The sequence below is a fragment of the Anopheles maculipalpis genome, chromosome X (genome assembly GCF_943734695.1).
Source record: "Anopheles maculipalpis chromosome X, idAnoMacuDA_375_x, whole genome shotgun sequence".
NCBI classification, from domain to species: domain Eukaryota; kingdom Metazoa; phylum Arthropoda; class Insecta; order Diptera; family Culicidae; genus Anopheles; species Anopheles maculipalpis.
Genome location: NC_064870.1, coordinates 943,770 through 969,981, shown reverse-complemented (window position 1 = coordinate 969,981; position 26,212 = coordinate 943,770). Strand labels below are relative to the sequence as shown.

Sequence of the window (26,212 nt, the reverse complement as noted above, 5' to 3'; positions counted from 1 at the left end):
CTCCAATTACTTTTGCTGATTAAATCAATCAATAAAATCAGTTGAGGAAGGGCCGCTAGAATCCATCACCGTTTTAAAGTCGCTTTTATTAGAAGAATTCTAGAGCGAAAAATTGTTCGAAAAAACCCCTGATTAATGGGTTGAAAGGGGGAGGGTTCGGTGGGGCTTACAGCGGCGCCGGTCTCTACACGGCACGACCAAAGTTCAAATCCCATCCGGGGACCGGTTCTCCCGTAGTTCAGTCCGTGGTATCAGTCCGGCGTGACCTAGAAGGTCCCGTCAATGTCGAGAAGCTTAACTACCTTCAATCGTTCGTCTAGTGCTAACCTTAAATTTTTGGCGTCCGTTGTTGCAGTGCAAAAATGACAAAATATCTTTCTTTTATGCTTCTTCTCTATCTCGTTCTCTTTCCCTTGTTCTTGCAACGCTTCTCAATTTTAAATCGTGCATAAATTTATGGTAAACATGATACAACAACGTTCACATCTGGCGCTCCGCTAAAACACAGCGAAATCGACAGCTAAGCGCGAGAGAGAACTTGGCTGAAAGAGAACTAAACGCGCTTCGGTTGGCAGGATTCTGTGCGTGTAGGCAGGCGAGATTTCGAGCCCTCTCTCTCTCTCTCACACACTCTCAAAAAGGGCCAAGAGAGATCCAACCGCGGTTCCGACGGTATTTTGCTCATTCCCGCGAAAAACCCAGCCACCCAACAGTACGCCGCAACCATGTCGCTCAGTCTTATGCTGACGCTCTGCCAACGGAGCTCTCGGGGTGTTTTGTTCCGCCCGGGCAGTGTGAACATCCGACTAGTGGCCGCCGCAGCCCACCAGCACCATTGTCCAGCGGTAGAATCGTCAATCAACCAGCAGCACAGCCGGACGTTCCTCACGATGGCGTGCGTACAGCAGCAGCAGCGTTGCGTGTCGATCGACAACATCAATCCGGCCATCAAAACCATGGAGTACGCGGTGCGTGGTCCGCTGGTGATTCGTGCCGGTGTGATAGAGAAGGAGCTGGAGCAGGTAAGTGCCGGGAAGGTGGCTTTACGCGTGCAAATGTTTATGTGCATCTTTTCGTTTTTCCGTTTTTTTTCTTCTTCTTTTTGCGTTTCCATTCTTCGTTTGGACTTGTGAATGCCTGCCCAACGCCCAACCAAATGAAGGGAGCCAAAAAACCATTCAAAGAAGTGATCCGTGCTAACATCGGGGACTGTCATGCGATGGGCCAACCACCGATTACATTCATTCGACAGGTGAGTTCTTGTTGAGATGTGCCACGAGGACCTGACGCATTCATTTTGCAAACTGAAGACTAGTGACGCCCAGTTTGTCCAAAACAAAGCCATCAAACGGTAATGGCGTTGTGGCTGTCAATCGAACCTTATCGCTGACTAACACACTAACGCGTATCCCCTCCCATCACACCTCCAAGCACCTAAGAAACCACGATTAAATATTCATACGACGCGTTTTATGATACGCCAGCCGTTTGACGGTGCATTTTGGCGTACACGATGGCGAACTTCGCGCATGGAAATGAAGCAACCTGTGCGGAGGCGAGGCTTTTGTATACACCGGCGTATTTGTTGACTTTTAGAGGGGGGGGGGGGGGGGGGAGAGAAAGCATTATGTAACGTAACGCCCTTACATTGCAGAAAATGGGCAATAAAGTATCGATGCGCCTGTCGGTTGACGTACCGCTTCTTTGGGTTCGCTCTGGATTTCCACGCGCGAATTCCTACTGGGGAAAAACGGAAAGAATTGTCAACAGCATCAAACTGAGGACTTGTATACGTTTCAACAACCATCTTGATGCACTTCAAACGACTTTGAAGCTTAGAAACATAAAAGAGAGCAGCTAGTATAACCGGTTTCTACGCTAAACTTAATGTGACCGGTGGTTTTGGATCACTGGTCCATGCTCCACACAGCAAAACTCTTGCCAAACTGCTGCTGGACCAAAAACTAACCGATAGATTCGTTTATTACTTAGCCGCCCGCTGACCACGTAACCTTCGTGGCACCTTTTTTTTCCAAACACATATGTGAATGTGCTTTGGATGGACGCAGTTCATATTTGCCCGCAGCCTTTTGGCACAAAACTATTGCGCAATTCTTCAGGCAACACTCGCACATACGTTCTGCTGATTGATTTAAATTGATCGAACAGTATATTACAGCTCTTGCTTTGCTAAATAATGTCAGCAACCGGCACCACTTCAGAATCGCTAGATGTGGCAACACAAAAAAGGGTCACCATAAACACCATCATCCTCTTGCAACTTCTACTTATTAGCACGCAACTAACGTCGCTACTATTTGCACCATTGTACGCTAAACCTCCAGCGAGGCCTCTCATACTGTAAATAAGGGCCTTCGGAGCAAACCGTAGAACAATCTAGCAGAGATCTCTCTGCTACTAATATCAAAGCAAAACACAGCACCGATATGCGGCTGCATGGTTTTGCAAGCTGTTAAACAAACGGTCAACTCTCGCAGCCTGCGACGCCTGTCTGTTTTATTGTGCGCCGCGCGCACACACGGCGCCGTGATGTATCGTCGTCGTTGTTGTGTTGAGCAAAATTTTGCGTGATAATTTTATTTTTTTTTTTGCGATCGGTACGCTCCCTTGGGCGTTTCAAGCTGATGCTTTTCCCGGCCCCCCCAGAATTGTTTGTGTTGAGGTTTTTTTCTTCTTTTATTTGTTCCTGTTTGCACGGTGAACCGTATCTTGCCACCTTCTGTATAAATAGTATAGAAGGGGACCACGGGGAAAGGGGGGGGGGGGTAGATTGGCGTTGCTTATTTCATTTGATTCAGCGCGTCAATCGAGTGGTTTCCGTTCTGTTATTATAAGCACTATCCAACAGTGTGCAGCGCAGAAGACCTCCGCCATCTCTGGATGAGATTGTCGCCGCCATCAAGCAGCATAAAAGTAACAAGGCTGCTGATAGTGATGGACTGGCGGCCGTAACAGTGCCATTACAGTCCTCAAGTGCCCGCCTATAAGACTCTGTCCCAGATCTTGTTCTGCAGACTTGCCCCTTCTTGACTTGATCTTGACTTGCAGACTTGGGTGAACCGGACATCCTGACGAATACGATGGCTGGGGCATGTTATGAGGATTCCGGACTAATGCCACGCCAAGAAGGTGCTCGTTAGCGACCCCCAGTTCGGCACGATCGGCAGCTAAAGGATTAGTTTGACGCTCAGTAAACTAACCTAAGAAATAGAGCAAGAATCACCCCTAATTCTTGCCTTGCAAAGAAATGACACGACTTTTTGACAAGCGGGAGGCTTCTCCCTTTCGTCCGATAAGATGCGTTCGATCGATCAGACCGGCGAGAACAACAATATTTTATGTCAACGCAATTGATACATTCTACAATCGCCTAGCGCTTCATCACTATCTGCTGTCGGTTGTAAATTATCTCAAGCTAAATAGAACCGCTGCAGTGTTGATGATAAGCACACGAATGGCTACTATCGCTCGGCCATAAAGTGTTATCAGAATCGTGCTAAAGACAGAGCGAATATTGAAATAGCCTGCTGCACATAACGATTGCAGGAAGTAAAATTTAAATAATCTCTCCCACTCGCTTTTTCGCCCTCTTTCAGGTGCTGGGCCTAGTATCGTATCCACCGCTATTTAAGGATCCCAACATCCCGGCCGATGCGAAGAAGCGTGCCCGCGACATCCTGGACGGATGCAAGGGTGGCTCGGTTGGTTCGTACTCCGACTCGGCCGGCATTGAGGTGATCCGTCGGCATGCGGCAGAATACATACAGCGCCGTGACGGTGGCATCCCGGCCGACTGGCAAAACATCATCCTTTCCGCTGGGGCGTCCGGTGGCATTAAGGTGCTCATGGCACTGCTCCGGTGCCCGATCGATGGCAAAAAGCCGGGCGTAATGATACCGATCCCCCAGTACCCGCTGTACTCGGCGACCATTGCCGAGTTCGATATGGAGCAGATCGGCTACTATCTGGATGAGGCGAACAAGTGGGGCCTGGACATTGGCGAGCTGGAGCGTTCGCTGAACGAGGCGCGCAAAACGTCCGCCCCGCGCATCCTGGTCGTGATCAATCCGGGCAACCCGACCGGGCAGGTGCTGTCCCGGTCGAACATCGAGGACATCATCAAGTTTGCGCAGCGCGAACGGTTGGTTCTGTTCGCGGACGAGGTGTACCAGGACAATGTGTACGAAACCGGCTCCAAGTTCCATTCGTTCAAGAAGGTAATGATGGAGATGGGTGAGCCGTACAGCAAGATGGAGCTGTGCAGCTTCATGTCGTGCTCGAAGGGCTATATGGGGGAGTGCGGCATACGGGGCGGGTACGCCGAGATCGTCAATCTGTGCCCGGACGTGCGCACGATGCTGTTGAAATGCATTTCGGCCCAGCTGTGCCCAACCACCGCCGGGCAGGCCGTGCTCGACTGTGTGGTTAATCCACCGCAGAAGGGCGAACCGTCGTACGAGCAGTTCGAGAAGGAAAAGGAAGCCGTGCTGGAGTCGTTGCGCGAACGGGCGGAACTGGTCGCGCGCACCTTCAACTCGATCGAGGGCTTCTCGTGCAATCCGGTGCAGGGCGCGATGTACGCGTTCCCGCAGATCCGATTGCCGGCGAAGGCGCTGGAAGCGGCCAAGAAGGAGGGCAAACCGGCAGATACATTCTACGCATTCCAGCTGCTCGAGGAGACCGGTAAGTGTTTGTGTTTTTGTTCGTTTTGTTCGTTTCGTGTTGCTAACACGCCTTTTGTTTTTAGGGATCTGTATCGTACCTGGTTCCGGCTTTGGCCAGCGGCCCGGTACCTATCACTTCCGTACCACGATTCTTCCCCAGCCGGAAAAGCTGAAGGAGATGCTCGGTCTGTTCAAATCTTTCCACGAGAAATTCCTGCAAAAGTATAAGTAATCATCGGTAAAAAAAACCCCCGTCGCACGATACAGCAAGCGTATGAAGGCGGGGACCAGGAAGTAAACATCACTTAGCCGCTCCCCCGCCCCATCACACCAGAATCGGTAAACATATCGCAACCAGCGAGCAGGGAAACACACACACACAGCAAAAAAAAAAAGACGGAAATCAAAGGGCAACGCGTGCAGGAAATGTAAACGACAAATGAAGAAACGCATTCACAAAGCAATCTAATTGCAAATTTGTTTCAAACATTTCGTCCCGGCATCGTCTTAAGCAATTCAAAATTCAAGTTAGCAAAATTTATGCAAACAGTATCCGAGCGATTGCTAGCAATAATTACACGCCGATCTGCGGCGCCGCTTCTTTTTCGCATACAGTTTTATTGTTTTATTTTCCTAATTATTTTAAGCACGAGAACGGAAGAGCAACCGCTGATGCAAGTTAATCCTCGCTGGCCCCCTGAAAAACCCACCTCCACCGTTAGCACGAAGATTGTCGCGTTTATTAGTGTTGGCTCTAAATTGCGAAAAGGCGAAAAAATTGTTATGAATTTTCGTTCATTGACACCAGTCAACCAGGTATTAGCCGGTTTAGCACAGCATTGTTAGTTCGTAGTTCGTTCGAGTCGCAGCAGAAGGCATCAAATGCTTTTGCTTTTGCGGCTATCACAACCATTTCGCTTTCGAATCGGGTTTAACCGGAAGAGATGGTTCTAAAAAATAATATAATAATATATGTGATGCCGATTAGGATGTACCCGAAACGGGCAGGGTTACAGCGTTCGATCATATAATGGCTTAAACAATAATTTGTGGTTGAAAATCAATCGTTCAGATTGTCGTATCGGAATCGGAAAAACGTTCGAAAAGCTCTTTGGCATTATTTTATTGTGTGTATGTGTGTGTGTGTGCGTGTGGGCAAAAAAAACGACAAACGGACGTGACGACGAGACATGCAAGGGCCAAATAGCAATCCGCGTGACAATGCAAAATTAACCTTTAATGCGATTTAAACGAAATTATACGCAAATCTGGCAACCTAAAGACAATAATTTTTACACGATCCGGAGACAGTAAACGTTTGTTTCCCGGTAAAGAGCGCGCTATCTAAATATCGAAACCATCTTTTACACCGAGATGTTTTTTTTTTTTTTGCGACGGATGCTGCCCAAATATATAAATCTCACCCTCGCTTGATTTGTTTTGCGAAACGCAATGCCATTTAATGCGCACCACAGTTCTGTCCCAGTCCCAGACTCATCATCGATTCAGTGTTGACTTAAAAAAAGATGTTTGTTAAGTATTAAGAAATATGTTACCTTAAGCATAGAGCGATGGAAACGGTTTTATGCCATAAAACAAGCACGATGCATCGCGAAAACGGAAAAAGAAACATTGCACCCGCTTGCTGCAAATGCATCCTCCACAATAGTGCACACCGAGTGCAAATATCCCCCCCACCATCATCGGAGTTTTGGATCGATATTTTCACCTTAAACTGTACCCCTGTTTTGCCGAAAACAAATATAATCAAACAAAAACTTGTTACTTAATTTGGCCCGCGGGACTCATTCTGCACAGTGAAAGAAACCACCATCTTTGCAATGCGTTTCGAAAAGATATCCTACAACATTGCATCCAGAGGCATCAAAGTGGAGCAACTAAATCGGGAAGGGTTTTTCGATTGTAAAAGGAACTATAAAAAAAAAGCCCAGCAGCACCAACGTTTCTCAAACAGCACAATGGAAAACGATCAAGCCAATTTGCTCAGCATAAGACGATCGGTACGCTGTTCCCTTTTCATGGGAGGAGAGGGGAGAGCAAAAAACATATCCTTTTATGACATCAATGGTTTTAAAATAATATTTAACAAATACATGCATATATATATATACAACCAAGTGTAGACCCGCTTAGAGGCATTACACGTGCCCAGTTTTTTTTTTGTTGATAATTAAGTTTGCGCGCCTGCACGCACCCCGTGCGGTGGATGCTTTTCGTTTCTTTGCTTCGCTTACATTGAATACCATAGACCATAGAAGCGTAGCGTAGCACATAAGCTACCGATTTGTAAGTTGTTCTATTGCAATTCCTTTCCCCGGAATAAATTTGCAAATTTTGAAATTAGGCTTTGGACGTTGTTTGTTCCAACTTACGAACTATGCTCGTTCGCCTACCGATGTAACACATTCATCTCGCTTTTTGTGTGTGTGTGTGTGTGTTTTTTTTTACATGCATTTGTACATGGACAATGTTTATTTCCGTAAGCGATTTACTACGTTTGCATACTTATTGTTTTGCGTTGTACGGTGTTTGCGTATTGCGATTGCGTTTTGCGGGCGGAGGGAAACGGGAGGGGGAGGGGGTGAGGGTGGGGGGTGGATCACACACTATCATCCGACTGGATGAAATCAATTTGACACGCAAACAAGACTTATTTTACGTCAAAAAAGCAATCTTTGTCCCCCCTTATCAAAGAGGGTGCCCACCTTTTTCTTGAATTTTTGATTGAAATATCTTCTTCTTCTTCTTGGGGTTGTGGCCATCCGAATGGCTTACACTACTACTAGACTTGCTGATAAGATAATAAAACCACGGTAGTTGGATAGTGAAAATTCCTCACACTACGAGGGGTCACAGTCCCCCCCCGGAAGGGATTTGAACCCCGGTCCTGCCGTTTGAAGACCAGCGCTGAAGTCGCCTGCACCATCGGGTCACCCTGCCGGTAGGTTGCAGTGTGCGCTGCTTTAATATGCTCGGAACTGTACTGGCGTTTGGCGCGGGGTGATATTAGTCTGTTCTGATTATTATTTAATTACAGTATGCAGTTTATATGATATCCTCGTTGTAACGCTAATTGCTCTTGCTTATTCTACACTCTACCAGCTGATCCCTAATTGTACAAGGGGCGGAGGGATACTTTTGACTATACAATTACATCTATATATATATTTGTTTTCCTTATAAAGTTATAAAAGTATTCATATTTTGAATCTTTTTCCTTAAAGCGGCTTGTAGGTTTTGTGCTATTGTTTCGCGACTTGCTTCGTTGCTTCATACATTCTATCGACAGTGTTGTGCTCCGTACAATAATACGTAGCCCGGTTAATTAATAGTAAAACTGAGGCGAAAACGAACGAACGGCAACAACAAAAAATATGTTTGTTAAGCCTCTAACAGAAGAAAACTTATAAAATGTAACATAATTGCGATACGCACTGCACGGTGAAGTGCAGGCAAAATATTTTCTCTAGTATTTGTTGGGCGGGCGTTAATTTCAGCCCCCCTCCCCCTCCCCCCATTTACGAAGCCAGTTTTGTTTTTTTCAGCCCTTATCTTTGATACTGTTGTCCGTTTCTTATTTTTTTCTTCTAATTATGGCCCTAAATTTATTTATAGTGCCTTACACATATTAAAAACGTAAAAACCTAAGTCTTTTGCATCCTTTGCTTCATCGTTGCTATTGCACTGTTGTTTTTTTTTCTTTTTCCTTCTTGTTTTACACACAGCAGTCTATCCCTCTATCGGGCATAGCGTAACACACAGCAGCACCGATTGTTTCATCACGTTTTCCTATCCCTGCTGCCAACGCCGTAATCATCCTCGGGCGTGTCTTTCGCTTTCGGTGGAACGTTATCGGCCATCGCTTCCCGGTTGAGAAGCTCCTTTGCCCTATGCTCCCACATTTGTGGATTGGAACGGACCTAAAAAGGAAGGAAATTTAGGGCGGGCAACAAAAAAAAAGAGGAAAAACACTCCCCTCTACCTTGTAGGTGTTCTCTTGGACGTACGTGTCCGGTTTGCCGTAGTCCGGCGGGTTAGAATATGGATCGTAGCCCAACACTGATAGCATTGGCGCTATATCCGCCATATCCCGCACCACATCGCTAGGAATCTTTCCGACCCATTTGGAGAGTGCTTCCAAATTGACTGGTTTTATGACCTGATCCGATGATCGTTCCACTCTGCGTGTGTGTGTGTGTGTGTGTGTTTTTTTGTAAATAAAAACGGTACAAAACATTACAACATAAAAGCAGCAGTAAAAATCCGTTGTTTAGTGTTTTTTTTGCGCGATCATACTTCGACAGTGCCACACCGTTCTCCTTGTTGATGAATTCCTCGTGGTGCAACACCGAATCATTCCAGGGTATGTCAAGAAAGTGCAGTATCTTCCGCATCCACTCCTCGGGATGCAGCACGAGCTGCTCGTAGTACACCATCATGCAGCGTTCGCTGCCGATTTCCTTACACTGCTCGTGCATCGTCTGTATGGCCTGGTTCCACTTGGTAAGACACTGCCGATAGCTGGTCAAATCGAACCCGGTAATTGTCACCTTGCGCGAGATGATCGAGTGCACGGTGGCCCGTCCGTCCCGCACCATGAACAGAAACTTTGCCGCCGGGAACAGCTCGATCACGTACGAGCCCATCTTGAGCGTGAGCGGATCCTTGTTGCAAAGCCGCGGTGCCGGATCGCCGTGCTTCGCAATGATTTCGAGACAAAACTGGGCGATGGCCCCGTTCAGCACCTCCTTCGTGATGCCGGCTTCGACGAGCCGCACCGACTCCTTTTCCGACTTCATCCAGTGCGAGCGCAACTGCAGGATGCGCGGTATCACACGCGTTTCCTGCCCGCAGCTAGAAACAATGGATTTTTACAAAAAAAAAGGGGGGAGGGAAACGTTTTAAATGCCGGCCGCTAGCGCACGCAAACACACACACACCCACACAGCCTTACCGCACTTCCGGATGGGCATCCAGCATGGCACGCATTAGGGTCGTGCCGGAACGCGGCACACCGCCAATAAAGATTAGCGGCATATTTCGGTGGTACCGATAGTTGCTCTCACCGTTCACACTCTGTTGCAATGGAAATAGTTAGAGGAAAATCAATACTCTAGCACGATTGTTGCACCACAACCCAAGCACGTACTTGATCATCCCGCACCATTACGCCGGCACTGTGCGCACCGCTTCCACCGAAGCAAACCGCCCGAACGTCCGCCCACTTCCAGAGTAGAATGATCACGATCAGGCAGGCGCTGACCGCAAGCAGTAGCTTGCGACCGCGCAACAATAACCGCATTGTTTGTGCGTGCTTTTGTGTGCGCGAAAAAGAAAAAGCTAAAGAAATCGGCTGTACGGCTTAACCTACGGTGCACAAAGGGAGACGAGTTAGACAAAAAGGGGGTTTAAAGTAGGGTTATCTTCATCTCGCGCCTAAATAGTGCTGTAACGTACGGTGGCAGTGACAAGTTCTTATCAGCATTAAAGGAATCACCGCTAACACCATCGAACGTTGCGCTTTGTAGTGGATGTAGCGGTGACGAAGGGATCGATAATTCTAAAAACAAAAAGAAGATGTCAACATTAACGTGTCGTTTATTTAAGTAGGGACTCGTACGTACTTCATACAAACGTATATGAATGACTTACTAGCAGATTAATTGCACCAAAAAGACGTTGATTTGCATGGATATGTGTTTAGCTGTTTTGCTTGCCCAGCAGAATGGAGGTTACGCTTTAGGAACGGGGCGTACGGCGTGCTCTTGGCCGCCCCTTTTCTTTACCGGTGTTGGTTGTTGAGAGTTATAAAATTGACATCGATCGCGCTAGCGTCCTGCAAGGCTAGAAGTACGAAGAATCACACACCACCGGCAAACCACGGCAGCACAACAATCCTATCAGCCCCAGGGTCAGGTGCCGGGTGCCATGTTCACAACCACTAGCCATCGGTTGCCATCGATCTTGCTTGTCCAGGGGCTTGACGGGGGTTTCTTCACTGTTTTAAAGCCTGCCTCACGGTACTTCCTTGGGGGCTTGGTTGGCTTTTTTTTTTGCGGAAGGTTTTAATTTTAATTCGTGTGTTCGATAATTTGCGGCCCGCGCGGTATGAATCCGTTTCGCAAACAGCCTTGCCAGGGGTAGAGAGGGGTAGGGCGCCCAAACTGTTACCGATACATTGATTTGCTGCACGGAACGTAGTATGACGCTCAGCTGTCGCTTTGCGATGTGGACATCGGTGCTGCTGCTGTTATCGTTTTGCGCGCGCATGAGATTTCATCTCGCACAACGGAGAACGTGACGAAACGCACCGGTGATAAGTTGTGCAGTTTTTAGTGTATCATACGAACGGTCGAGCAGTGTTGTGATTGCACTTTTTTTTGTTGCTGTGTTAAAGAGCTATATCAATCGACGATTCTAGAAAGAATTGCCAAAGTGAAAATTGAAATGATTTTTTAATTATAATTAATTATTACTTTCTACCATACTGTGGAGAAAGAAAATTTCAATTCTACCGTTAAAAAATACTTGCACAAAGCTACTTAAATACACCTATTTCTAGCGGAATTCTTCTTGCGTTTCCTTTCTAATTCTTCCAGCAGATGTTTCCACTGCGTTGCGTTGCATTACCATGCTGTCACTTGGAAGGCTGTCGCGCTTCACCATTTACACTTCGCTACACTCTGCAACAATCCGCTGACACTCTTCAATACCCGTACTTACCAGCGCTTTCCGTTTTCCGCAAGATGTGTGTTTGAGCGCTTCACGGCTCAATTTAATGTGCCTATAAAATGTGTGCGCTAATCAATACACAAGCACAATTAATGGAATGGAGGGATGATTCATCCCGGGACGGGTCGAACGTTACCCCACCGAAAGCAGCTGGTACGCCACTAGCATTAAGACTAAACGAGGCTCAACACTTGGCAGGTAGGTGTAGGTGGTCAACAATATGCAGTAGAAAATGGAGGGGGGAAAAACCCTCATTATGCTCTTGCATATGGAATCGAAATGATTCTCCAAAGTGGAAAATAATGTTCCTTACTTACTGTTTTCAAAAATAATTTCTGTTTTTTTTTTGCTACTCATTTTACACGCTCGCTTGCTCTATTTCGTCTCGATTGTTTGGCCCGTGTCGAAAACACGTCCTCCGCTGATAGTGGAACCCACATACCAATATAATATCACTATATCGGATTGTTATTCTATTACCAAATGCTCTCCACTCCCCTAGCACCCAACCCGGAAAAATTACCCCTATACACACACACACACACACCTTTATCACAGTTCCATTTGCAATCGTTCCTCTACCGTTGACGGCCAGTGTCAGCAACAGTGCTACAACGGTGCGCAATTGAAACTCGCTTAGCGATGTGTTTACGGCATTTTAAATGGTGATGACCATCGCCCTGTGCGCTCCACGGTGTGTTTTTATTTCAATATCCCAATGTCACAGAGGATAATAAGCGAGGAACGCATGCGTTTGATGTGCGATTATTTGACATCTTCCGGTATCGCTCTGTCGTATCTCGGGCGAACCTTTGAAATGCTTCAAAAACCCAGGGATCAACATCTCGCAGATGTTGGAATCAAATAATCAATAATAACTGATGTAAAAAATATCTCGGCGAATTACCTCCATTATAACTTCGGAAATCCTGATCACTTTGCTATGTGTAGAAAAAGTTAATAAAGTATAGTCTGCAAGGCAAGGACTGTAACAACTATTCGCAAAATTCGCATTCGTTGAACGAATAGCTGGAAACTATCAAAGAGGATTCCGAAACGGAATATCTACCACTGACCAGATCTTCACCATGCGACAAATCTTGGAGAAGATGGCTGAACAGCAGTTGAACACGTACCATCGCTTCATAGATTGCAAGGCCGCATATGATCTCGCTCAGGGTCCTTTGCTACCACCAAAGGCCTGCGTCAGGGAGATGGGCTCGCCTGTCTCCTATTCAACTTGGCGCTAGAGAGGGCCATCCGTGACTCGGAGGTGGAGATTTCGGGAACCATCAGGCAAAGACCAAATTCGTGGTGGCACCATCAGTGACCCTACTAAGAAATCCGGAACTACGTGGGGGAGGTCCCAAACTTCACCTATCTCGGGCCAGAAGTCAGCACCGAAAACAGCATAGAGACAGCCTGAGGAAACATCTGACCACAAAAAAAGCCAGTACTCACGTACGCCTCTGAGACATGGACCCTGTCCAAAACAGACGAAGCCCTCGTAGCCGCGTGCAACAGGAAGATGCTCAGAAGAATTGACAATGGAGGAGCCGCTACAACGACGTGCTGACCACACCGTCGTGCAGCGAATTAGGCTCGCCAGGCTCAGAAAGTCCACCAAGACCGCAAAGGCAGATAGAAATAAGCTAACTCTGGACATCCCACACCCCAACGCATCGACTTGATGCTGGCATTGCAGCAATAAAATTGGCAAGCAATAAACTAAGTATTGATTGTAATTATGGACGGTGTGATGGCACACGTCGTGGCAGCCTCTCTGCCACTGCTAGCAGCCGTCAGAAGCATCCGGGTCCGGGTACACGTGCTGTACCGTTTTATGGCGTTGAGATGTTGCAGTTGTTTTAGTTTGCATTCATACTCAAGCTGGGAGGGGGAAAAGAGTTGTTAATCACCCCGGTGGGATGGGGAGGGAGGGGTCAACTTGTCAACTGAAACTGTCCAACGTTGTTCGATGTAGACACAATGATCATCCGACGTATCGATGTAATGTCAAGTGTGTTACGCGTTAATAGGTGTTGTACAACATCATCAGCAGCAATTTACGATGCCTTTAGCTTGCGATTTTAGCAATTAAAATCGTGTGGCGCCTTAATTAAATTTTATCAGTCAGTCGTCAGTCCTCGCTACGATCCGGACGAGATTTTGAACCACCCTCCTGCCACTGAGGCGCCCTCTCTATCCCCAAGTTTACAGAGCTTGATTTCCCTCCAAGTAAAAAATCCATCAACATCATTATCAAGCGAAACAAGCCAATTTATGTACAGATGTTTATCAAGATGCAAGAGTCACTAATGACAAAATTAAGTTGTTTTTTTTTTCAACACAAATACTTAGAATAGATTGCGGATACTTCGATAGAATGTTGCGTACATTGTTCCTTAAAGATTGTCTCTTGCGGACTCTCCTAAAGAAAACGAGGATGGAATTAAAGTGAACGCATCACTGAGCTGCATCGCTTCTTCATTTTCGCAGGGGGGAAAAAGTATGTTTGCCAGCAGTGGCAATTTCTATGCGAACGAGCTTCCGCGATTGGAATGAACAGGCGAAGGCCCAAAAGAAGAATTGTTTTTTTTTAACAAATACATGTAACAAAAGGGAAAGCCGCACTAGGCGAAGTAAGGAGTGGTAAGCAACCCTCCAAAAAGAAAAATCCGTTAATCGTCGAATGGTGCTGTGCCACCGGTAACGGTTTTCGATACACCGACACTGATTACGTATTCCCGGGGGAATAGTTTGAGCTGTACTCTCGGCGTGTCGCGCAACACATCTTCCCACCAGTGTTGCTGACATGGCTTGGAACATCAAGGTTTGGAGATTCCGCCAGACAGGCACTGCTCAAGTGCACGATCAAGAAGCAATAGAACGATCGACCTCAAGCCGCACTAAGAGCAGACGCACGATAACGACGCAAATAAGACGTTTGCAATCATAAAGACAGATAAAACTTATATCCGGATGCATCTGGTCATGATGCGCTTACATTGCAAGACAAAGAAAAGGCAAAGCAAGACGATACGGTTCTAAAATTAACATAACACACTGCCCCGGTGAATAACTGCGGCACGTAGAATGCGAATGCGTAGAATTGGCGTTGTGTTTCGGTTACAAAAATGTTATCCTTATCCTTCCTTCCCTCTACAAGAAAAAGCTGTGTACTGTGCAGAATTTAGCATTTATCTTTTTGAAAAAATGCTATTTTTGCGTCAGAAACATCTGCTGACGCAGAAAAGCAAGTACACGATCAACAGTATCATGCAAAAGACTTGCAGCAGTCTGTTCTGTTCTGGTGGGTCGATAAGAATTGCTTTCGCCGAGAACACAAAGCGATGTGACACCGAACCCGGGCTACAAACACACCTACCGCTAGGCGGCTAGTCGGAAAATTGTTGCCCCCGCAAAATCCCGCATCCGCGGGGGGTTTGTGTTTATGTTGACTACCGGATTATTTCTGGTTTCCTCCCGTTTGTTTGCTGCCACGCTTACATCCTACCAACCGATGATGGCGGCGCAAGCGCACGGCAAAATGTCTTCAAATCGTGTCACCCACACACATCGTCCGCCCGCCTATCAAACTTTACAATGGCATGGAAATCGATGTAGTCGGGGTGCCGAAATCATTTGCAGCCTGTTGGTTCGATTGCCGCGAAAAATGGCTACGTTTCAACCTCCAGCAAGCTCGCAATTATTGCTAATTATTCGCTCGTTACGATTAATTCGATGATCGAGAAATACGGTGGTTTCTAGTTTGACCTTAACTTGCAGCAAGCCAGCATCGGGGCATCGGGGCATCCGGGCACATTCTAGCTAGTGCCCAGCAGTAATGCCTTTTCGTTCATATCTTTGTTACACGTCTACCCTTTTAGGAAGAGCGGTGCAACATTTCACAAGCTTGCTCAAATTCTAACAGCAAACTAAAGGTCCCGTTCCTGATCAATTAGCGGACGGTCTCATGTCTCCGTCCCAAAAAAAGGAGGGGGGAGGGAGATAGGTCAAGCACCTCTAGAACCTGGCCTGAATTTGGCGGTTAGCGTGTGACATTGAACATATTTCATGCTGATGGCAATCCCAGCTGGTGCGGCACCGGACACAGATGATGCGTTGGAGTGTTTGGAGCAGCTGCGCTTCTGCTTTCGTCGCGTGTCACGATCGATTCAACCCTCCGACCATTATTCACCCCTGCAATGCTAATCCAATGTCAGGCTGGTGTTGGGCATATTGACAAAAGATTAACCATTCTTGCCACAAGGATCCCTCTCCCTCTCCCTCTCTTTCTCTCCCCCCCATCCAAAACACTCCAGCCCTCCCTCCATGGGTAACGAACGTGCATCAGCAAACCAATGAAGCGCGGAAACATTCCTGGCCTTAAGGATGTTTGTCACGAAACGCACACCGAGCACCCGAACGCGTGCTTTCGCTTTCGAATCAATATTCCTATCAAAACCCCATCTTATTTTTTTATTCCACTTTACGTACCGCGCTGCAAGTGTAGCTGCCTTTAGGAGATTCTGTTTGATTGCAGCCGGGATGTGACAGTTTGCCGTTGTGTTTGTTCCGGTTTTTTTTTGTTTTCTCGTTTGATCGAAGGTCCCCTCCGTACCTCGGTGCATGTTATCACAACTATTGACGCCACCAGCACCGTTATCGTCGGAAGGAGCGGAACGGTACCGGGGTGCGGGCCCGCCACCTTTATAAATAAACAAAACCAAACACACTACCAACTTCACCGAAAGATGCACTCGAGCGGCTGGGCAGCAGAACAGAACTCTCGTAAGCGCATCTTGCGTACGACGTGTGCATGCGGTCGGCATCAAATAAAAGGCAGCGCTGTCCAACACACTGCCAAACCAAATTGCAGAGCGCAAAGTGTACGTCTATTGTGTATTTTTTTTCATTATTACTCATGTTTGAACCGAGCTAAAGCACACGGGAAATAAAACACATACAGGTGTAGGATCGTTTCTGGCAATACAGAAACATTTCAGTCACGATTTACTGTGTAAAGATCAAAATTATAAATTTTATGACAGCTTCATTCGAGAAAGAAGTTTGACGGCCCTGTGTTATGGCCCAGAGACATTTCGGGTGCGTGCTTTAAGTCAGAGTGACTGTTTGAAAGGTTGGTAAATAACATTAATTCGACAGCCATTTTGTATAGATGCCGTGACGAGAAGGTTTTGAAGGAAGGTGTAGAAAAGTGATGTCCACTTAGGCTGGTGTCATTGCTCGGTGGCATGCCACTAGTTGCAAGGGAAATGTTTTGGATTTGAATGTATTTGGATAAAGCAAAAACAAAAAACATTCAAAAACTCAAAAACCGTACTGGACCGGATACGAGGCGTAATTACAAGTGCTGCAACCAAAAACTTGGAACTGTTCTGGTAGCAGAAAGCTCTCCTTCTTCGTTTTTTTACATTCAAACGTAGAACCGCTCAAACTGCCAAACGTCAAAATAAACTGCCGAGCAATGACACCCCGTTCCAGTTTGGTCGTACGAGCGAAAGAGACGAAAACTTCAAAAGGAAGCTTCTTTTCGAAGAAGAAGTAAAAAGCCAGCTCAGATTATTTCATAACTACATATACTGCTTGAACCAATCGTAGTTTAAATAATAAAATTGTCCGTCAAATGTACTCCTTACGGCTCCTGAAATATTCTTGGAGCTACCCTTGGAGGCTGGTGAGACGTGCCCCCAGTCATCGTATTCTTCCGGCTTTGACTATCGTCAGAGCCTCCACGGAAAGCTTCCCCGCATTGATCCTTGCTTTGAGCATGTGATATCACTACATAGCAGCAGTCTCGCAAAAGGAAATACGCAGAACCAACCACCGATCGCGCTTTGTCGCTTACAGATATGTTTCTGATTTATTTTTATGCAGCAACCGCACAAAGCTTACTTATTTCCAAAATAGAACTTTCAGAAAATGGCACGGAACGAAACTACACAACCGTCCAAAGTCCAAGTTACAGCCATCCTATCCGTTGTCGCTACGATTTTCAAATGCAAAAGATACGACGAATGATGACGGCCGCTAGGGTGCTGACGGTAGAAGACGTTCCGGATGAGAGGACGTGCCATCGTAGCGGAGTTTTACCTCCCCCAGGATGCACCCCGTGACAGCATTAGACGAAGAACTGGTAGCCGTTCCGTATCACTGCATTCCGGCGCAGCACCGTTAGCTGAAGCGAATTGCCACGAATAAAGCAGTTATGCTCCATTTTTCACGGGCTCCCCCCCGTATGAAGTAAAGGCTTAGAGGCTTCCCCGACCTTCTATGAAATACACCACCTAGTGTTAATCAATAAATATTATATTCAAGTGTGACACGAACACTACTACAGTTTAGATAACAAATAAGGTAAAATGAAACGTTCTGAATGGGGCGCGTAATAACATCGTCATTAAAATCGTTTGCAGCATATCCCAGGATCTGTTGGTTTGCGCCGAGAGGTTAGGATCCAAGTAATGCAGATTGCTTAGATTATTGAGGCAGTTGTACTGCATTCATAGTTGTACATGCGATGTCAGATTCATAGACAATTTGTTCTGATTGCAGCTGTGCATCGTTGACTTATTCTTTTATCACAGTAAACATTGTGCTCTGTGGGGCATTGTTTACGAAATTTTTTCGCGCATTTTGGGGCGGATTGTTTTCACTACACCTTCTGCACTCACTTCTTCGTACATCACATCCTGTTCACATTGATTTCACACAAGGTTTGCCTAAAAGCCTTCACGTGCCTTGCGAAACTGTGGACCGGCAGGCGTGTCTTCCACGCAGGGTACTTGCACTAAGTTGAAGTAGACAGAACCTGAAGCATATAAAAGGGTAAGGTATGAAAGCCATGCGTGGGCCAAGAGTTGCGCGATGAAGCTCGTGTGACATCAATTTCTTACCCATCACTTGAGCCGCGGACGTATTGGTTTGCTTAAGACACTCGAACAGCATGTCATCGCATTTACAATGAGACCTGCGTTTTTTTTTTTTTAAAAAAGACATTTCACATTAGTACCAGCTGACTTTACCCACCACGATTGGAGTGATTTCGGTACGAACTTTGTGTAGATGGAATTATTGCTTAGATTGTAACGCTTTTGATACGCGCGCACCTTCATCGGGCATAGGTCGTGGGTGCGACAGCACCGATCCATCGACGCGTCCTCTCCCAAATCGTGATAGCTCTCCGCGATATCACCCGTTCCACACCACTTGGTGCCCGGTATGATACCGCTAAGCAGCGAAAACGAGCTCGAATAGAAGATGCCTCGCTTACTGCTGCGATTTTTCATCAGCATTGCCAAAAATCCATTGTTGGTGGTAGTGGCGGAACCGGAACTGTTGCCACTCTCCTCCTCCGGTGCGTCCGCTCCCGCAATCCGATACGCGACCGGCGATGCGTCAGAATGATCCACCGGTCGGTAGCTATTGCGCTCGTTAAGCCGGTCTATCTGCTCGCACTGCTCCATTAGCTTGATCATGTCGCGAAAGGAAATCTCTAGCGGCCGGTTTATGCTTGACAGATTACGCAACAATTCCACCCCATCGGCATCATTGCTGGAAAGTGTAGTAATTTGAAGGTGAATTAAAGTAGGGATGGCTAAGCATAAGCGTTACACAAAGCATTCGAACGGTTTAACCCTCTCCTCTAATTAGTGCAATGACTATTAGTTTGATAGATCGGGTTTGAATGTCATTCTTCTTTAATGTAGCTGTAGCATACGCACTATATTTCGATCAGCTCGCATCCGATGAGACGTTTGGCGGGCCCGAGCTCTACCACCGCCACGGTTTGGTCGTGAAAGTAGATCATTCGTAGACTTTCCACGTCCAAGCGGCGCTCGCTGCAAAACGGGGATAATAGAAAACAGAAAGTGCAAAATTGCCATTAACCAAAAAAAAAGAAGAAGAAGCGTACATCTTCGCTGGAACGTACCGTCCGTCCGGTTCTAATTTCTTTACCACGAAGAGCAACGGAGAAAGCGATCGGAAAATGGAAAACAAAGCAGGGGCAGAAGAAAAACTGGAGTGCAATCTCCCCGCGTGAAGCTGGTAGTAATACTTCACATCAATGCAACCGTACAGAGTTTATTGGTCTAGATTGACGCTTGCGCCAATAGGATCTTGCACCTCGAATGTGCTGGTAACACGCAAGAAAGCTTCGTAAAGATAAGGGTACTCATGTTGAGTCTATTTACTCCTCTACACTCCAGGGAATATGATCCGAATGGCAGCCACGGCCTCATCTTCATATATCGAACGAAATTGAGCGAAAAAAAATTAACTTAAATTGTGTTTGAAATCCTTCTCTCCCTCTCTTTCTCTTTCTCGTTCTCTTTCTCAGTGGAAATAGTTGCAAAGAGGATAATAATAAAACGTAAAATTAAAGCTGTGTTAAGCTGGCCGGTCCGGTGGTGTAGGCGATAACGTCGTTGGTCTTCAAACGGCAGGACCTAGGTTCAAATCCCACACGGATCGTGTCTCCTTGTAATGTGAGAGCACTTTTGTTATCCAAGTACGTGGTTTATCAACAGTTGAAGTTAACAATTCGTCGATGGCACATGACCTTTAGCATAGCAGGTCATTTACAGCTCAAAAAAAGCAAAAAAAATTGAAGCAAAACATAAAAACCAATCGCGAAACCGAAACACAAAAGTCAAGCAAGCAACACCAACATAAACCGGACTTTTTTTTACAAATGTGTGTGAGTCTCTCTACCGCGTCACGTACCAAAAGCTGTATGGAGGAACCGTTCCGTCACGGAATCGCGTGATGTGTTTGTAGACTATGGGGCGCGCGCGCGCACCCGCCCGCGGATGGGTAGCCAAACATTTGCAGACAACAACGGGTTAAAGTGAAAGTTCGCCGAGTTCACCACCGGCCCCCGGGGCCGCGCAACGTTTTAAAATCTCTTTTTCGAGCGACTCACGGACAACAACACGGCAAACGTGGGATGCAAATTGAAACACACAGCGCAGCTGTAAATGCAACAGTTGGGCGCCCAACTGCCCAGCCGCGCCACATCTACGCCTTCCCAGACCTTTCTCTTCCTGGCGCAGCGTTTCCTTCTAATTATCACGGATTGTCTCGGAAGGGCTCGCACTGCGAGCAGTGGAAGAAGATGTTCATTCACCGCCAGCTCTACTCTAATTTGATTTTAATTATTCGCTTCAAGGCACGTTTATGCGCTTTTCTCTTTCGCTTGATTGTTTACACTGGCGGCAGTGGTTTTATCCAGGGAGTTTTTGCCTTTGGTTTTAAAAATTTGCCACCGCAAAGGCCGCACTGGTAGTGTTTTAGCAGTTTTTCAACGTATTTAATTACGCCTTTTTGTCTGTAAACAAACCCTTCCCCCCCACGATCGGTTTATTGATGGAAGAAACCGGATGTGTTTTTCTTCTTCTTCTTCTTCTTCTTCTGCCCTCTGTGCATCCGTCGTGAATCTTTCTCCCGTTGCCCCCAACCGAGCGGGCGCATACTTTCTTTTTACCTGTAGCTTTTCATCGCATCCATCAGGCGACGTTCGACGATGTGCGTAAAGCCCGGTATTTGTGACAGCTGAAATGGGAGGGTAGGTTTGGCGCGGGCAGTCGCTAGTAGCTTGCCGCTCAGAGCTCCAACCAGCAGGATCAGCAGTAAATGGTAGCATCGGGCGGAAGGTTTCCAGCTGCGGGTCAGTTGTGTGGTGAAGAATTTTTGTAGCGCCATTGTGGACTGTAAGGCAAGAACAGGGCAGTTAGTATGTATCGCTGCAGATGCACGGTCAATGATATCACACATGCAATGATATTATGCGCGACGAATGGTGGCGTTGTCCTACTGAGCGACGCTCACATAATCATGACTGCATAACACCACGGGTTTTGCAAAGATCGAATATCGGCCGCTCGATCGGTGGTCGTTGGCATAGATTATGTGTGTCGCCGACCACCACAAACGGTTATTTCAACTTCGTTGCACTGACATGAAGCATGTTATCATCGGCAAAATGGTTTGGAAAGAAATTCCCCCCTAAAACTGAGGCCAGAGATCCATCCAGTAGCCATGCGGTTTTGAAGAGTTAATGCTCAATTATGGCACACAAAGTTAAATGGTGGCATATGTAACAACATTGTCAATCAGTGTTCAAAAGACTGCGGACACGTGCTCGCCACATGTAAACACATTCTCCTTTGACATGCGCATGTTGTGCTGGGGAAAGATTTATCTTAAAGGAAGCGGCTCAGGGCGATCTTCACACGGTAGGGCCCGGGGTTCAAACATCCCATCCCAACTGCAACTGGTAGTCAAATAAGTCCCGAAAGTCCCCGAAAGCCAACAAGAAGACAGTGTTTTGTTCAGTGTTTTCTTGATGCTCAAGCTCAAGCTCAAGCAGCATTGAGCGGTTGGGCCTTTGGTAAGATATTAAACCTGGATCAGGGAACGCGAACCCTGCCTGACTTGAATCCTTCTCGAAGCGTTCGAAAACGGCAAAAACGGTTCGACTGACAAGAAGGTCACTGATAATTGCCAGACAACACCAACCCCACCGACCACAACTTTCCTCCCTAGCTCTTTCCATGTTTTTGTTTCGATTCCACTGCGCTTGGCTGCCCCCATTATTGCCACTGCACCCCCCCCCCCCCCCCCTTCCCCACTAACCTGAGATCAGGCATCATTGCGGTTCGGGGCGGCCTACCATCGCGAAAATGGTTCGCCAAATATGTGCAACCCCTCCTTTCTGATCCATTTTGCACCCCGCCCCCGCGAGCGTGCAAAAACAATTATACATTATTTTCCGAGCATGAGGCCCAACAAAGGGACCACCAAATAATTAAACAATTTTGGTTTATCAACGGTGTGGCGCCATTTTATCTTTTAACAAAAAAACAAAACTACAATAATTTAGATCATTTAATCCCTACTGAAGCGTGGTAAAGTTGACAGTGCATTTACACTACTTGGCTTCACTTCACGCAAGTACACTCTGCCGCCATGTTTATCCATGACATTTAAAATTTAACTACCGTAATGACCCATTATTGGTGATGATAGGCAAAGGACATAAAATCGAAAAAAAAGCATACAGAAGTAGAGGTACGCTTTTCGGTGTGTGTGTGTGTGTGTGCCATTCATGGCACGTTCTTCTACTTCATCCCATTCAATCGATGCGTGTCTGAATTTGGCAGATATATGTATAAAAGCGTGATCACTGAACGTGACACAGCCCCGTCCAGATTACTTACAGCTTAACTTGGAGCACCGAAACGACATTACCCTCATGTTTTTTTTTTCTGTCCACCAACGGTATGCATATTGCATATTGTACACACGTGGATATTGTCATGAAAGCTTTGTCCCTGGCCAGAATCGATACTTTGGCTAGACTCAGCCGTCCATATTCAGTCGTAGAGTCGTGTATGATAATTATCCCAATACATTCCTACAGTTGGCAGGGGGCAGCATATATGCTTCGCATACAAAGCAGCGGAGACGCATACGCAAGAAGTCTTGAAAAATACCAATCAAGCAATGATGATACCTCACGCGCAAAGGTAATTATCATGATAGCGGCACCACAATGATGAGAACAATGTCTTTCCAGCGTCATTCAGTCGATTTGCTGCTCAAGGCGACTAGGTTACGAAACGGCAACCCGGTGACACCGGTGACGGGTACGGGTGCGACTCTAACGACAACGTAATTTCTGTCTGTTTTTGCACCGTGCGAAGACAAACTGGAAGGCCCAACCAAACGCCTGCCAAATCGGGGTCAGCCGCGCGTTATGAAGATGCCGAACAAAATGAGCGTCAGCGGAGACGCTATGTTTCCCTCGCTGATTGATTTGAGTGTAAAAAGCAACAGCCAGTCCAACCGTCGGTGGCGAGGACTTCCATCATTCCATCACTGTACGCTGCGCCCCGTGCCAGATGAGACTCACAATGTGAAAGTTTTGTCGAGCGGCTGGATGAGAAGGTTTGTGATGAGCTGTGAAGCAGCATTGGAGTTTTCCATTTCCGAGCGCGCGAATTGCACTTGCCAGGCGCAAAACGAACGCCTGACCAGCTTTTCCAACAGCCGATGAGGGGCTCCGCTAGCTCTACTTCATGCCCTTAGGGTCCTTAATGTATGCCATCTCCACCGTGCTACGTTGCAGGGGTTTTGGCTGGAAATTACCCTGAGCAACTCGTCAGTTGTTGACTCATCGTTTTCAAACTACTACGTCAGGAATACATTATACATCAATAATTGATTTCTCCCGGACATGGGGAGCCCTTCTAGCTGCTAGAGGAAAAACAATGTTGCTTCACTCGAGTTCGGAAATCCACTTTCCATTCTGTTGACATATCTTTTCTTATGCCTCTTATTGCAAACGGGTCGTTACGGGTTGTGTTTTATGGCTTGCAGAGTCAATTATACAACCCCATATCGAAGTCGATAGAACGCGCGGTACAGATTCCCATCCACATTAGATCGATTTTTAAGTGAAATGGAATTTTCCAAGTTCCTCAAGGAATGGCTGCGGCCGTGCGAGAGTGCCGTGGTGCCGCGCGCACGTGATTCCATCTAAACGGTTCCTGACCGGCCGTACTTAACATCGGCCCGGTCTGTAGTACCATTTGTACCCGTTCCCACGCACATATACTAATGCCAGAAACACGTGGATCTGTAATAATGTACCTTTAGAGGAGTGATGATTAGTTTTCTTTTGTGCTATTATTACTTCATCGGCTCTCAATACGTGCCATCTTGCATTACAATACCCTACCCTACCCCCCTCCCCCCTTAATTGCAATAGGATCTCTCTCTCTTTCTCTCTAACAATGTCACGTTAACCTCACCTGTTTGCGATGTAGTAAGCTGTTTGTTTCGGAAATCACTCCACCAATGAACTGGAAGTTTGCTTGCTGATTCACCCGTACCGTACACTTCAATTGATTGCAGACAGAGAATTGCATAAGATGCGCTCGACGGTGGTGCACGACGCTTAAAGCATCCTCTTGTAGGTCACTTTCCGAGCCGACGATGTGTGCATTCGTACAGAAACTAACTAACACACGCGCTTTTTAACACCTTTCACCTAGCATTCTTATGCTAGGCCAGCGCTGCACGATCCTTTCAATGCTGATCGATTTTAAACTTTCACGCTGGCGCGTAACTTGTGACTAGTGTTTCTGCTTTGCTGCGCGGTTGTCTGCACAATGCTATGAAGATTTGCCTCGCTGTAACAGTTTAGGCCACGATCCCGCTCGAAGATCACCCACCCAGTCCATTTGCAAGCACAGTAATTATTTATTCGCAACCAACTTTCGCGCTTAATTCTACCGAAACAAATGAGCGCACGCGCGCTCCCTCTGGTCCGACTGGCAACACACCGGCAAACGGCAAACGTTCGGCTGCAAGCACGTGTGAGCGCGTGTCCCCGTCTAGCTAGACGCGGCTCAGACAAAAGCTCCGTTGCGACTGAGAGCTCTGCGTTGCGGGACGTCACTACTATGGGTCCACAGCCCATTGGTGGCTCGCGCGGTTTCCCCCGCTCGCCATCCGCTGTCTCGCACTGGTCGTGCACGCAAGCTCTGGTGAGAGAGGTTCGGTTTTTTTTCTTCTGTAGTGAAAGGAGCCATCGATTGGGTCGCACATTAGTTGGCTGGGTGCGGGTGGTGCATTTAGCGATCACTTGGTTTTCTGTACCAAATTTCTTTGCTGCACGTGTTGTGATAGGTCAGTATGGGATGGAATTGAGTAGCGTAATTGATATAAAAATGATGTTATGGACAAAAGTGCTCTCCATTTGAGGCTTTTTGCTTGATTACTTAAATACTTATCGACTGATATTCCTCAGAAAGTTCCTGAAGACGGGCAAGTCCAGTCATAGAGGCGACAGCGTGATGAGTTTTCACACGGCAGGAGCGGGGTTCAAACCCCATCCGTACCGCTTCCCTCCATAGTATGCGGTCTGGAGTATCCAACTACGTGGTATCGGGAAGAGTTTTGTAAGCCATTCGAAGGTCGTTAAGCCAAGAGGCGCGCTTGCTTTTTAACATGCAGCTTCAAAAGCTCAAATCTTACTTAGTATTAGTTTTAGAATAATACTAGACCTTGGCCAGATTTGATCCCATCGTTTGCAGCATATTAAGCGCCACACTTGTCAAGAAACAAACGAACGAATCAGAAAAAAAAGGCTAAAAGGATTTTACAATTTAAACTTCATTAAGTTTCGGGGCCATAGTGAAGTTCGCCAATTTGCTTGATGCTCCAACAAAGCTGCTGTGTCACGATTATTTCACTGAACTAATGCAGCTTTCGATAAGGTCAGTATTTCAATTTGCTATGGTGAGCAGCGTGTTTCTAATTTGATTGAAGGTGAGAGATACCGAAACGGTGATTTTCAAACAGTCGTACACCTTTTTGAATGATGTTGTTTGAAACTGAGGCTATACATACTTCCATTGAATCATATTCTGCACATGAGAACTGTTATTTATCCGCAATATTATATCAAAATTGCAAACAGAGCCAAATTTGCTTGCATATTTCTACGGCACATGAGAATTTCTTTGCTCGCACACACGCGATTCAAATTGGAAATATTCAAACTGTTGTGAAATATTTCAAGCAAACTTTCACGGCTCAAACGAAAGGAAACGTCTGTTATTGGAGGTGAAACGTGTATGATTTATTTAAATTAGCTCCGATCAATTCGGTCCGGCAAACGAAAATACGGCGACGCGCCTTCTTATTTAATAATAACTCTTTAATACCTAAATTATTTC

General features: G+C 46.5%; 3 protein-coding genes across 3 annotated transcripts; 1 reads left to right on the top strand and 2 right to left on the bottom strand.

The window, feature by feature from the left end:
• Positions 1 to 713: 713 nt before the first annotated feature.
• Positions 714 to 4,919, top strand: LOC126557013 (alanine aminotransferase 1). The gene is made up of 4 exons (XM_050212646.1): positions 714 to 1,022; positions 1,163 to 1,252; positions 3,618 to 4,704; positions 4,769 to 4,919. Exons 1-4 carry the CDS (start codon positions 726 to 728, stop codon positions 4,915 to 4,917), a joined length of 1,623 nt encoding a protein of 540 aa, XP_050068603.1. The 5' UTR covers positions 714 to 725; the 3' UTR covers positions 4,918 to 4,919.
• Positions 4,920 to 8,474: 3,555 nt separating this feature from the next.
• On the bottom strand, positions 8,475 to 10,008 carry LOC126558408 (protein-tyrosine sulfotransferase). The gene is made up of 5 exons (XM_050214424.1): positions 9,856 to 10,008; positions 9,661 to 9,782; positions 9,003 to 9,560; positions 8,689 to 8,887; positions 8,475 to 8,626 (listed from the first exon to the last, which is right to left on the bottom strand). The coding sequence occupies exons 1-5, from the start codon at positions 10,006 to 10,008 to the stop codon at positions 8,486 to 8,488; spliced, it is 1,173 nt and encodes a 390-aa protein (XP_050070381.1). The 3' UTR covers positions 8,475 to 8,485.
• Positions 10,009 to 18,184: 8,176 nt separating this feature from the next.
• On the bottom strand, positions 18,185 to 21,122 carry LOC126561415 (uncharacterized). The gene is made up of 5 exons (XM_050217550.1): positions 20,950 to 21,122; positions 19,187 to 19,303; positions 18,519 to 19,016; positions 18,359 to 18,432; positions 18,185 to 18,273 (listed from the first exon to the last, which is right to left on the bottom strand). The coding sequence occupies exons 1-5, from the start codon at positions 20,970 to 20,972 to the stop codon at positions 18,185 to 18,187; spliced, it is 801 nt and encodes a 266-aa protein (XP_050073507.1). The 5' UTR covers positions 20,973 to 21,122.
• Positions 21,123 to 26,212: the final 5,090 nt, after the last annotated feature.